Here is a 12,826-nt window from a genome sequence, read left to right as displayed (position 1 = left end):
AAAAAAAAAAAAAAAAAGGAGTGGATATATGTATATGTGCAACTGATTCACTTTGCTGTACACCTGAAACTAACACAACATTATAAATCAACTATACGCCAATAAAAATTTTAAAAAACAAAATAAATAAAACTAACCTCACAAGGTACAACTTATAAAGCCAAACAATTATAGTACTGTAATAGAAATTAAGGATTTCTTTCAAACAAATGACACTAGCAAAACAACAAAATAACAACAATAATAATAATGTTAACAGATGGTTGATCATTCATGCAAAAATATTTTTCTATTGATATATACTTTATAATAGTACAGCTTAAAGTGTATAATGTAAACGAAGTATTTAACACAGGTTTGAGCCTGACCACATATATGCCCTAAAATGTTCAAAAATATTTTCTGGGAATTTGGAAAAACTTAATGGGGACAAAAAAAATCCCACCAAAGTTTTGTCCCTCAGGACTTCCAGATAGTTTTTGCTAAGGGATTATATTATGGGATCATATTATGGGAACATAATTTCAGAAAACCAGGAAAGACTGTGAAGTGTTCAAGGCTCCAACGCATGTATGAAGCTTCAAGCTTATGTGCAAGTCACCAATCCCTACTTGCTACCAGACATATAACAAAATGAAATCAATTCATTCATACACTCATCAAACATTTATTGAACACTCCCTAATTAGAAAACATTGTGCAAAATGTTGTGGATATGAGATCAAATAATGCACCATCCATAGGTAAATTAATATTCTCCTCAGAACACATCTCATGGTCATTTCATTTCATTTAGAAAGCAAATATCTTTTTAAACTACCAAAATAACTATTATTTTCACTTTCTAAAGACACAAGTAGTTTTTTTTATAGCACTGAATTTTATGGCTTTCTTTCTAGAAACGTAAATTAAACCTGTTTCTCTACAGTCTATTTTAGGAGTTTCACATTGTCCATGTAATGCTAAGTATAACCAAAAACACTATTTTTCAGTCATAAGCAAGAGTCCTATTTCAAAGTGTAAAATCTAAAAGTCCATGATAAAATCAGATATAGTTTCAAGACCTATGTCTCTAGAGTCAGGAGGCTTGTATAAATATATATTTATTTGAATTTGCCACAGAAATATATTTTACTCATGGTTTAAAAAATTATTTCTGAACCAAGATGTCTTATGAGTATTAATTTCTAAGACTATTGTAATTTCTGCCATGAATTTCTTGTTTTCTGTTTATTTTTAATTTTTGGTTTAACATGCAAACTTTGCTGCCTCCCAGGAAAAAGTTTTTGTGTTACATTTTACTTTTGGAAAAAGAAAAATAAACTGGACTATATATAAAAGTGGCTTATTATTTGTGTGTATGTATGTATGTATTTTTGGTTTTTATTAGTCTTGGTAGCCCTAAACCAGGGATCCACTGGCAGGAACTGAGCTGCACAGCAGGAGGTGAGTGACAGGAGAGTGGGCAGAGCTTCATCTGCCACTTCCCATAGCTCCCCATTGCTCACATTACTGCCTGAACCATTGCTCGCGTTACCTCCTGTACAGTTGCTCACATTACCGCCTGAAGCATCCCCCCCACCCCCACCCCGTCTGTGGAAAAACTGGCTTCCACGAAACTGGTCACTGGTGCCAGAAAGGTCGGGGAACGCTGCAGTAAACCACGTTTTCTCTAGTGGCTGGATCCTTTTGAGTATTGCATTTACGTGCACTGATATATTTTTTTCCTCTTTATTGTCCACTGGAAAATATCACCTTGCTTCCTTAGGCTTTATAGTAAAATGATATAGAGGTCATTACTTAATTCATTTAAGCAATTCCAAAATATATATCATCGTACTGTCCATATGCATCCCAAAATTAATTATAATAAACTTCATTAAAGGAAGCATTTTTGTATAATTAAGTTTCAACTATAGTATGGGTTGAAACTTAGCTAATGTATACACAATTCTCTCTCAGGTATCTTTTTTTTTTTTTTTTTTCTCTTTTGGGAGCAAACCAATATGGTGTTAAGCATATACAGTCAAAGTTTGACTATATTATAGCTTCAGGCTCTATGACTTTTCATGCTTTTTTCATATGTCAAATAATAAAAATGTTTTTATGCATGTTAGATGATTCTGTGCTACCAGGGCCATATTTTTATTTTAGTCTATAATATCTAGATAGCTTTTTATATGTCTAACCTTTTTTGCATTGCTTTTCAAATTATCTTCTAAGACTATGAATTTTTTGAAGCTATTTATTCAGAACTTTTAAGATGACATTTCTTTTGAGCCTCACCCAATTTTAAAATACATTTTATGATTACATAGTAAAACAATATTAATGGAGCATCTGCTGTATATAAGACATATGGACCACAATCATAGGACTCAGAGTAATACGTAGAGTAATATATTTAATGTCTTATATTTCTAGAATATTTTTCTATTAAAAAATCTAAATGGTGAATAAAATATTAAATCACAATATTTAATACTGAGACCATATTTTCAACATACAGAATTTTACCTAATGTTTCTTTGTCCTTTCATGCATATTATTCACTTCTTTCAAATTTAAATATAAATCAGCTCAATTTATTTAATAATAGAGTTATTCCATTAGCTCATTCATGAAGTTTTTCATTAGCTCAATTTATTTTCTCAAAGTAAAAATTCTATGAAATTATAAGAATATTTTAAAATTATAAATAATGTATGTGGAGCACTGTAATTTTCTTGACAGTTTTTTACAAAACTGATATACTTGTAACTGAATAGCTTTCAACTTAATAGCAATTTATTTTAGCACTGTGTATCCATGTACACATATATGAGCATATATATGCATATTATTAATAATGTTGACAAAATGCTTGACACACTAGTACATGATTAGGTGAAAATGGTGAGTGCTTTAGTAAACTGGAGAAATTTATTTTATGTCAATGATCATTCAAAGAAACGATCTTGTGTTCTGGGGACATTTTGGAAATTTCTAGGGTCATTCTAATATTCAGTATAATTGGCTGCAACAACTGGCATTTAGCAGGTAATTGGTGAACACCTGAACAAAAAAAGGTGTTCCATGGTTTGTACAATTTCCAAGTCTCATCATACAGTGTGTATGTATATAAAACCTTGCAATAAATATCTGAGTCAAGATCTTAACTTCATTATACTTACTGACACAAAATATTTCTACAAAATGTTAACAATCATTGGATTTCCAAGAATGAAACTTTTATGTTAACCAAGAAAATATTATGTTCTATTCAGGAATTTGTTAAAATTTATTAACTACATTGGAACATTATATCATCCTACTTTGAATTTTTAATACCAAACTACAATTCTCAGTCTCCAATTATAATTGGCTCACCCATAGTAATTCTGCCTTTGGTTGCAAACAGCTAACCACTTCAATATATCTTCTACTTCAGTCATTTCAACTAAAGATGTATTTTTTATACATAAATACATTCAATTACAAATTAGTGTCCTTTTATATCATCTTATATCAGACTTAGAGCATCATCTTGATTTTTTACATTATTAGATGTATAGATAGGTTATACCTATAAATTCTATTATATGAAGTAAAAAGGGTTCCACAAAGACCAGAAATATGAGTCAGACAGAAGTATATTATAAACAGAAAATATTGCTCTAAGTTGGTTTAGACTATCAATTTGGAAAGATAGTAACTAAATTCTGAAGGGTTTAAGGGCTGTATTTAAAGTCCAGAAATAAGAGATCCAATTTCCTCAAGCAAAAGAAGATAAGGAAATTGAAGGGGACAGTTGGGTGTTGTCAACTGTAGCAAAAACTCCTATGTTGAAATAGGGAGGAACTTTGGAAGAATTACCACTCTGCAATTTACATATAGATACATTGGTTTACGTGAAATCACCTTCATGTATAGTATGTTATGATTAAAGTCATTTTTACTGACCTTTTTAAGTTATTTTCCTTTGCTTTTATATTTTTATCAATATATTTTTTTTGTTAAATCAGTTTAAATTAGACTACATCAAAAAGGTGATCTCATAATAAAAATCTAAGAAAAAGATTTATATAATTTTAAAAAAATTACTATAGGCACACCTCAGAGATATGCTGAGTTCAGTTTCAGACCACTGCAATAAAGTGAATATCACAATATAGGGAGTCACAGGAAGCTTTTGGTTTCCAAGTACATACAAAAGTTATGTTTACACTATACTGTAAATCTAAGTGTACAATAGCATTATATCTAAAAAACAATGTACACACCTTAATTTAAAGACATTTTATTGTTAAAAACTGCTTACCATCATCTGAGACATTAGTGAATCTGAATCTTTTTGCTGGTGGAGAGTCTTGCCTCCATGCTGATGGCTGCTGACTGAGCAGTGTGGTTCCTGAAGGCTGCAGTAATTTCTAAAAATGAGACAACAATAAATTTTGCATCATCAATTGACTTTTCCTTTCAGGACTGATTTCTTCATAGCATGCAATGCAGTTTGATAGCATTTTACCCACAATAGAAGTTCTTTCAAAATTGGAATCTATCCTCTTAAACCCTGGCCATGCTTCATCAACTACGTTTATGTAATATTCTAAATCCTTTGTTGTAATATCAACAATCTTTACAGCATCTTCACCAAGAGTAATTTCCATATCAAGAAACCACTTTCTCTTCCCATCCATAAGAAGCAACTCTTCATCTTCTCAAGTTTTATCATGCGATTGCAGCAATTCAGTCACATTTCAGGCTCCACTCCTAATTCCAGTTGCTGTTTCTACATCTGCAATTCCTTCCTTCACTGAAGTCTTGAACCCGTCAAAGTCATCCATGAGGGTTGGAATCAACTTCTTCCAGTCTCCTCTTAATATTTTGACCTCTTCCCATGAAGGAAGGGTTATTGTTCAGCACAAGAATCCTTCCAATGATGGAGGGAAAAACTGCAGAAGTGAATTAAAGATTAGTGTAGAGTGTATTTAAATGTGGATATAAAGTTAAACAATCCCCAAATCATGACTACATCCATTATACCAAAAAACAAACAAACAAACTTAGAAACAGGGCACATTAGGATGAACTGTAGGTGTATCAATCTTATTTTTTTAAGAGGAATACGGCAAACAGATTTGAGTGTTTAATTTGAAATTTTAAACAAAAGCAAAATAAATAATAAAACAAGATATAATGAGCTAAAGTTAAATGGAAAAATATGTAAATATTCTAATTTTCTAATCTTTATTACAATATTTCAGTAGATAATCTCTGAAGTTGTTCAACCAAGAAATAGAAGGCCAAGTAGATTAAGATCAGAATCTGACAAATATTACAAATTATAAGATATAAATCACACCAGAAGCTAATAAAACAAAGAAACCAAATGCAATTCACAGAGTAAAACAGGAAATAAAAGGATTTTATAGACAGACATTTGCACACACACACACACAGTAACTGTAACATCTATTAAAATAGCTGAAATAGAGAACTAAAACAAACCTAATTCTGTATTGTTTAAAAGAGACAACAATTTGACTCTGAAAGTTTAAGAGAAATAGACTAGGAAGAAAATAATACAAATTATTATTAATTTAATTCAATTAAAGCAAGGTGGAAACTATATGATGAGACCTCATGTAACTTACTATCCCAACCCAAATACCTTTCAAAGTGAATGAGCATTATTAATAATTAATCTATAAAATGTGATTAAACCAGGCATGATATAGACAGACTTATATGCCATGTGACAGTTGTTTAGAGTTTACCTAGATTTTTTTTTTTTTTTTTTGGCAGAGTCATAGGGGGTGGCAAGTGAGAGGACATTGAAGGGGAGTAATTGTGTTCTATAACTTTATTTCAGGTAAACATAAGCACATTTGATATAGCTGGTGACAGAGTAACCTACTCAGTAATTAATATACTTCATACTCCTCTATGAAGTAGATCTAGTAATGATGATTTTACAGATAAGAAAATTATTTATAAAGTTATATGTATATATAATTTATATATTTATTATAATTATATATAAAAAGAGAATATCATTTATAAAATAAGTTAGAGAAGAAAAATTAGAGCCAAGCTTGTTGTTTTGAATATATCAAAGCATTCACTATACTGCCTGCCATTAACAATCTCAGTGATCCTTGGCAAACGGCATTAAATGGCCAAGTTTTTTACAATGACAAGAAGAAAGGTTTGAACTATCTGAATTTTGACACTCTTGCTGGCTCCTAACGCCTACCATCGTTTACTTTTATTAGTGTAATGACTTAGGTTCAGTAGGTTAATTTTCATTAATAATAGCAGAGTGATTTGACATTGCTCTTCTCAACTCATTATCATGTTTATATGATTATTTTAAGTGTCCTTTGAATAGCTGGCAAGGGATATTTGAAAATCAAAACAACTTAGACCAAAATTTTTCACTATATTTTAGGTATCTTTCTCACCTTATGCTTTCTTTTTCTTATGACTTATATGTATGTATATGCAATATCCAAAGGAATAAATGTGGTATATTATATAAGTTATAATCATTAACATGGTATCATAATCCACATTACCTAAGGTGATACCTAGCATATAAAGAAGACCCAAGAATATTTGTTCAATACACTTAATAAATAGCTGAAATACTCAAAAGATGTATGTATATGAAATGAAGAAAATACAAGTTAAAAACCAGTATCTCTCTAACTTCAGAAAAACTTTCCTCCTTGTTGATAGCTAATCTGGCTCTCACTATTAAACCTATAGATATTTTCAATAATTTATAAGAAACACAGACTATATTTCACAATTATCTTGAAATAGAGAAAACCACATTAAAAACTACTAGAAAATATTGGCTAAATTGAAATTACCATAGGAATTAATTTTGTGTGCATGCTATTAAAGTCTTATCAGGATTTTCAAAATCATTGAAATCTATACTTAAAAAATTTTAAATGACTCAATGAATTGCATTCATATACTCAAGAAATATAGATATTAAAAAATTCCAGTATAGCTTTTAAAGAATTATCTGAAAAATACTTGGCATTGCCCTTCATCTATATCTTTAATGAATAATTGCACTCAGTGAAAAATTGAGTTTGAATAATCCATTATGTGTAATAGTACACACACACACACACACACACACACACACACACACACACACACACTTACAATATACAATAACTCTCCTCCTGCCTCATCATCCCATCATGTAAGATAGGTTAATTTCCTCTCTTAATAATTCCCAGTATATTTGTATTTAATCCAACCTCAGAGATATTGTAATAATCTACTTATCACCTTCCCCACCCCCTGCAAATTCTGAGTATCTTTCCAGTACCTCATTTATTTATTCAATCATTACACATTGAACAAGGTTTCTTGGGTCCTTCTCTCTGTGCTAGGAACCGGCATATACTAGCATATATACTGGTGATAAGAATTGAGAGGGGATAAGACACTTATTGTTCCTGCCTTCACAGAATTTACACTATAGGCAACTAAAGAACTGAGATACTCAAGCATTTGCAATAAAACCTATTAGAGTTATAAATATTAGGCTAAGCAGAGGGTGCCTTCCTTGAGATAAAGCCAGAAATGTGTTCACTTCAGCATTAACTCATTTAGGTCAAGGCCAATCACATAGACAATGCAAACATATACTTACGGAATGAATATAGGAGCAAATGAATGAATACTATCAATAGAACCTAGTATTAATTAAAATCCTATTAGTTTTAGGCATGAGATGAAATATTTCAAACTTGTTTTGTGCTGGATCAGCCTATCAATAGCGATGCCATTGTCCAGGAATGCCCGGGGCCCTCACCTGGCCTTCACTACCTGTGGCAGCCCTCATGGACATTTCCCCAACTGGAGCCCACGTGGCCACCGGACTGGCCCTTGTGGGTCTTATCATGATTGTAAGATGCACCTCAGCAATAACCATCAGAGAACTTTAACAAACAAGTTTTATTACCATAGTTTGTAGAGGAGGGTAGATTGCACTCCTGGGTCACACAGCAAGGTCGCATCTCAGGTAAAGAGACAGAGAAGGCCTGGGGTTCTGCCTTTATTGGGGTCCAGGGTGGGGTGCCTAGTGGTTTCTGTGTTCATTCTATTAGTGAATTTAAAACATGAAAGTGGGAATAAAAGAGCAGGAAGGGAAAAGCACGGTCCCCACAAAAGGTTATTTATCAAGGTTAATCAGGGTTTTCTAAAACGGGAAAGTTCATGGGGGCGGGGGCTTGGCTTGGCTTTTTATGTACTTGTGTAGCTGGCAGTGTGTTTATTTCAGATGAATGTCTTTGAAATGAATGCCTTGGTAATCAAAAGCTTAATGTCAGGCACTTATACTACTATCAAAAATTGTCATAATTTTCAGGCACTCACGCTAGAGAACTTTCCAGAACATTTTCGCAAAAATCCTGACACACACGCACCGTCATTTCACCTCAGCAGGTCACATAGCAGTTAAGTGGCAGGACCCATATTTGAGTCTAGATCTGTTTGTTGCCAAAGTTCTTTTCAAGCATCATTCTGCACGATAACCAAAATTAAATTTTGCCAAGAATGGACACTTTCTACAAGAATATTTTAAAAGTACACCACACAACCTTCTTTAATATGTTCTCATCCTGTGGATTTAAGTAAATATGCGATAAACATTTAAACATGCTAAATTATATGACTAATTGGTTTTTTTGCTTTTCAGATGCAGCTGTTTTCTTGGTCACGTGTTTAGAGTCGGTATACTCAATGTTGATGACTGCTTAGGAAACCAGAGCACATCAGTGCAAGGCCTCTGCCTGGCCCATTTGCACACCTGCAGTTGTACCTCTCTGCAAAGATGTGAAAAACACATCTGTGAAATAGAAACTGAAGATTGTAAATCTGCGCCCTGCAAAAATGGAGCAACAGGTACACATTTAAGTGGCTATTTCTTTGGCAAATGTGTCCCAGGATTTACAGGCAAGTATTTCTTGAAATCAAATTGTCTAGTGGATAAGGTGGTTAATACATTTATTTAACATAACTCAAATGTGTGTAATGATCAGTATTGTAGCTTGCTTTCTCATTTGGCAAAGTAAAAATATCTTCCCTTGGAATAATAGGATTGCTTCTTTGGACAATTACATGGCTGACTACACAGCTTTGGCTCATGCAAATGAGGCTGCTAAGGCCAGGCTGCACCACTAAGAATATAATGTATATGTCAAAGGTCTGAAGAGAAAATAGGCAACCATAACCTCCCAATAATAGTGCCTAAACAGCTTCAGTACCCGCTTCAACCTACTGTTTGGCTGCCTAAGCAAACTGAGTGCCAATTTTTTCCTAGTTTAAAAACAATATTTGTTTCAGTATTTTTGAGGTCAGTTTAATGCCCTCACATTAATAAGATTAAAAAAAAAAACATAAAATCACAACCATACTATATTCTTTGTAAAATCATAGAGGACAAAATTCACAGTGGCTACATAGTAAAAAGGCAGCTTTTGATACAAAAATATCAGAGATTAAGCATTCAAATTTATGTTATTTGAGATTTTATGCTTGGTCTTACATTGAAGTGATGTTCATAATAATTTCAAAACTTTATTATAATTGCCTTATAAAAATCAGTACGGAGACAATACAGGAAGAAAACATAACTGTCACTTTTAAATCACACCTAACTTTAAATAAAATAATGAAAAATGTTTCATGCAGTATGATATCCCATTTTATTAAGCAGACCCAAATCTAGAAGCTATTTGGACTTCCATCTTAAAATGAAAATATATTTTTCCTATTCGATATTTAAAGTAATATGCTGAAGCTTTTGGCAGCAATTTAAAAAGATAAGTTCTAAAAATGGAACTGATGATATCATTGGAATAAACGTATGGCCATCCAGATTATCTTTTTAAGGATGAAAATATATCTGAGTGCACAAATTCTGGTAAGCTTGCTAAAAAGTTTCTCCCATTACTTCACATTTCACATTTCAAACATGTCTTTAGTAAAAATAAGATAGCATAAAATGTGCTAGTGCTGTTGAAATAGTTGTATCTGACTTAGAAAAAACATATACATATATTCATCTGTTTTTATCACATAGGGTATTTTCCAGAATTCAGTGAAAATACAATGTTAATCAGCAATTATACGTAAAATAGAATAAAGAATGAAACGTAACTCTTCTAATACCATTACTAAGAGAAAATGTCATTTGGTATTTTAATTATTTGTGTATATATGTATATATACATATGTATATGTATACACATTATCAGTGAGCAATCTATTATTTTATATTTCAAGACTGAATATTACAGTTATCCATTATATGATCATTCAATATATATTATATACACATTTTTCATATAGTTAAACCACACATTACATAGTACTTACCATTGGTATATACTAAAAATAATTCATATGACTTACTTTCCAGCTGGGAATAAAAATATTCCATACCTATCTGATTGTTTTTCCAATCTGAAACACAAAGTTGTATCTGATTTTGATTTTCATTTTGTGAAGTAATAAAACATTTTGAGTATTTACAATTTGAAATTATATTTGGAATACTTTTTACAGGCTTTTCATCATTTTTTTTTTTCTTCTGGGAAATGTGTCTTTACTTAATCACAGTTCTTATAAAGACAGTTTCACTTATCTCTTTCCAGGGAGATAATAGTATTATCTGCAAATAAGGGTAGATTTTTAAAATTTGCTTAATTGGTTTTAGAGTACTGTTTGCTCAAATTTCTAGGATCAAGTACAATGCTAGTGGGAAAAGTGAACATCTTCTTGTTCCTGAATTTCATGGGACTTTGTGTCACCATGCCGCATGGTGTTGGCTTGGTATTAAGTATATAATAAATAAGGTGGAATCTTTCCATTTCCAACTTAAAACATTTTAAATAGAAATAAATAGGGAAGTATTAATATGGCACAATAGCCATTTGATAGAGTAGCATTTGCTTTTATTTACTTTTATAATTTTTAAATACTTTTGAATAGACATACAATAATGGACTTTTATGTGTGTTTATATTTATTTATTTTTAAAATATTTATTTAAACACTTTTGTCAGTTGCTTGTGCATTTCTTCTGAAGGACACTTCAAGATCATGATTACTCTTTTGCTTTGTGCTTCATCTCCCATGAACCAGTCATTTTTGTCCCATTCCCACCATCACCCCCTACAAGTTTATGTGTGTTTCTAGATAATTTGTTTTCAGTGTTACAGTTCTGTGCTTATTTTACACAAAGATGTGGAAAACTCTTCTTACTCTGTACTCTGAAATCTTTAAAATCAACTGGTTTGAAAGGATGAAAAAATTCCTTAGGGTTTACTAACCAATAAACAAAATAAATATTTCTGCTTATTACTCTTAGGAAGATTAGTTATTCTCTAAACTTCTTACACTTTCCAGGGCTTTACTGAGTCAATTTACTAATTTAAATGACTTGAGATAATTATTAAAATCATTGGCATTTAAATAATAATTTTATCTGAATTAATGTTTATCTTTTAATTTTATTCTGATTTTTATATGTTATGTGTGTTTTCTTTCTAATTAGCACAGAGTTTATACAATTATTTTTATTTTCACGGAACTTATTCATATATTTAACTATTCTCAAGTTTTTTCTGCTTTTTAAATTTAATACTATATACATTTCATTATAGAATTCCTTTCTCTAGCTTTACTAAATTTTCCAACGTCTTGCTCTTCGCTTTCTTTACTTTTTATTTCTTTGTTAACCTTTAGGTAATTTACAAATTAATAAATTTTCTTTGTTATTTGGTAATGCAAATTTGGGGGCTAGAGATTTTCCTCGGGGTATTGTTTGCTTGTACTCTAGAAATTTGATATGCAATTTTTTTGCAGTGTTTTCTAAGTAGACTGTTATTTCAAGTTTGATTTCCAATTTCACCCATCAGTCAATATGGCATTTTAAGTTATGCTTTCTGAGTTACTTGGCAATTTTTTTATTCTTTGGTTATTAATTTCCAGTCACTGCATCATTAACACAGAACAGGGTCATCGATAATTGCTATTTTGTATATTTTTTCTTTTATTTTGAAAGTATATAGAGAAGTGAAATCATCTTTTTACAATTTTCCCAACTGTAGGGGATTACAAGTAGCTACGGGAGGTCTGAAGGGAAAGGGGCTAAGAAAAATACCTACAGTCAAGCAGAAATAGTGCTGTAGTTTGTTAGTAGTCCATGTATTCAGGACAAGAGTAAGGAGTGTTGGATTCATATGACTTATCTGCTATCATTGGCTTAGCATACCACAGTTCTTATAAGAATAATACTTGGACATTTGGACATAATATATATTGTCTGTGAATATTCTTTAAAACTTCTTTTTCTGTGATTTAGGTTTGGGATAAAACTAATCCTAGGAATTTTTCAGAAAAGGATTTTTAGGTGCCATTTCAGATGTAACAAATCCAAATATTTGGAAGTAGTATTCAAGAACAAAAGTGTTTCAGTTTGTAATTTAGACTCCCGTGGGTCTTTGATAGAATGATTCTTCTATATTTCTTCATAGATGTAAACTTACATGTAAATATAAATGGGTTTATGTACTTTGTCATTCCATTTCCCCATATTAATTGATATTTACACACACCTTCACTACTCTCTACATGCTTACCTTATGGGTTATAAATTTTTAATTACCTTACCATATTTTAATAAAAATCAGTACTTGTACCACATTCCAGACCATACACAGACCTTAAACATTTGAACCACATCTAACCCTCTCTATATATGTACATATTTTGTATATGTTGTTCTGCATATATTTAAAACTATTCA

General features: G+C 31.4%; 1 protein-coding gene across 2 annotated transcripts in view; it reads left to right on the top strand.

The window, feature by feature from the left end:
- The window catches only part of EYS (eyes shut homolog), a 1,767,714-nt gene that overhangs the window by 148,251 nt on the left and 1,606,637 nt on the right, over positions 1–12,826 (top strand). For both annotated transcript variants that reach the window (XM_024133056.1, XM_024133057.1), the window contains exon 9: positions 8,711–8,971. In XM_024133056.1, the coding sequence (XP_023988824.1) occupies positions 8,711–8,971 (261 nt within the window). The remainder of the gene's footprint in view (positions 1–8,710; positions 8,972–12,826) is intronic.

This window comes from Physeter macrocephalus, chromosome 10 (assembly GCF_002837175.3).
Source record: "Physeter macrocephalus isolate SW-GA chromosome 10, ASM283717v5, whole genome shotgun sequence".
Lineage (NCBI taxonomy): Eukaryota > Metazoa > Chordata > Mammalia > Artiodactyla > Physeteridae > Physeter > Physeter macrocephalus.
This window is presented reverse-complemented; position numbering and strand designations above follow the sequence as displayed.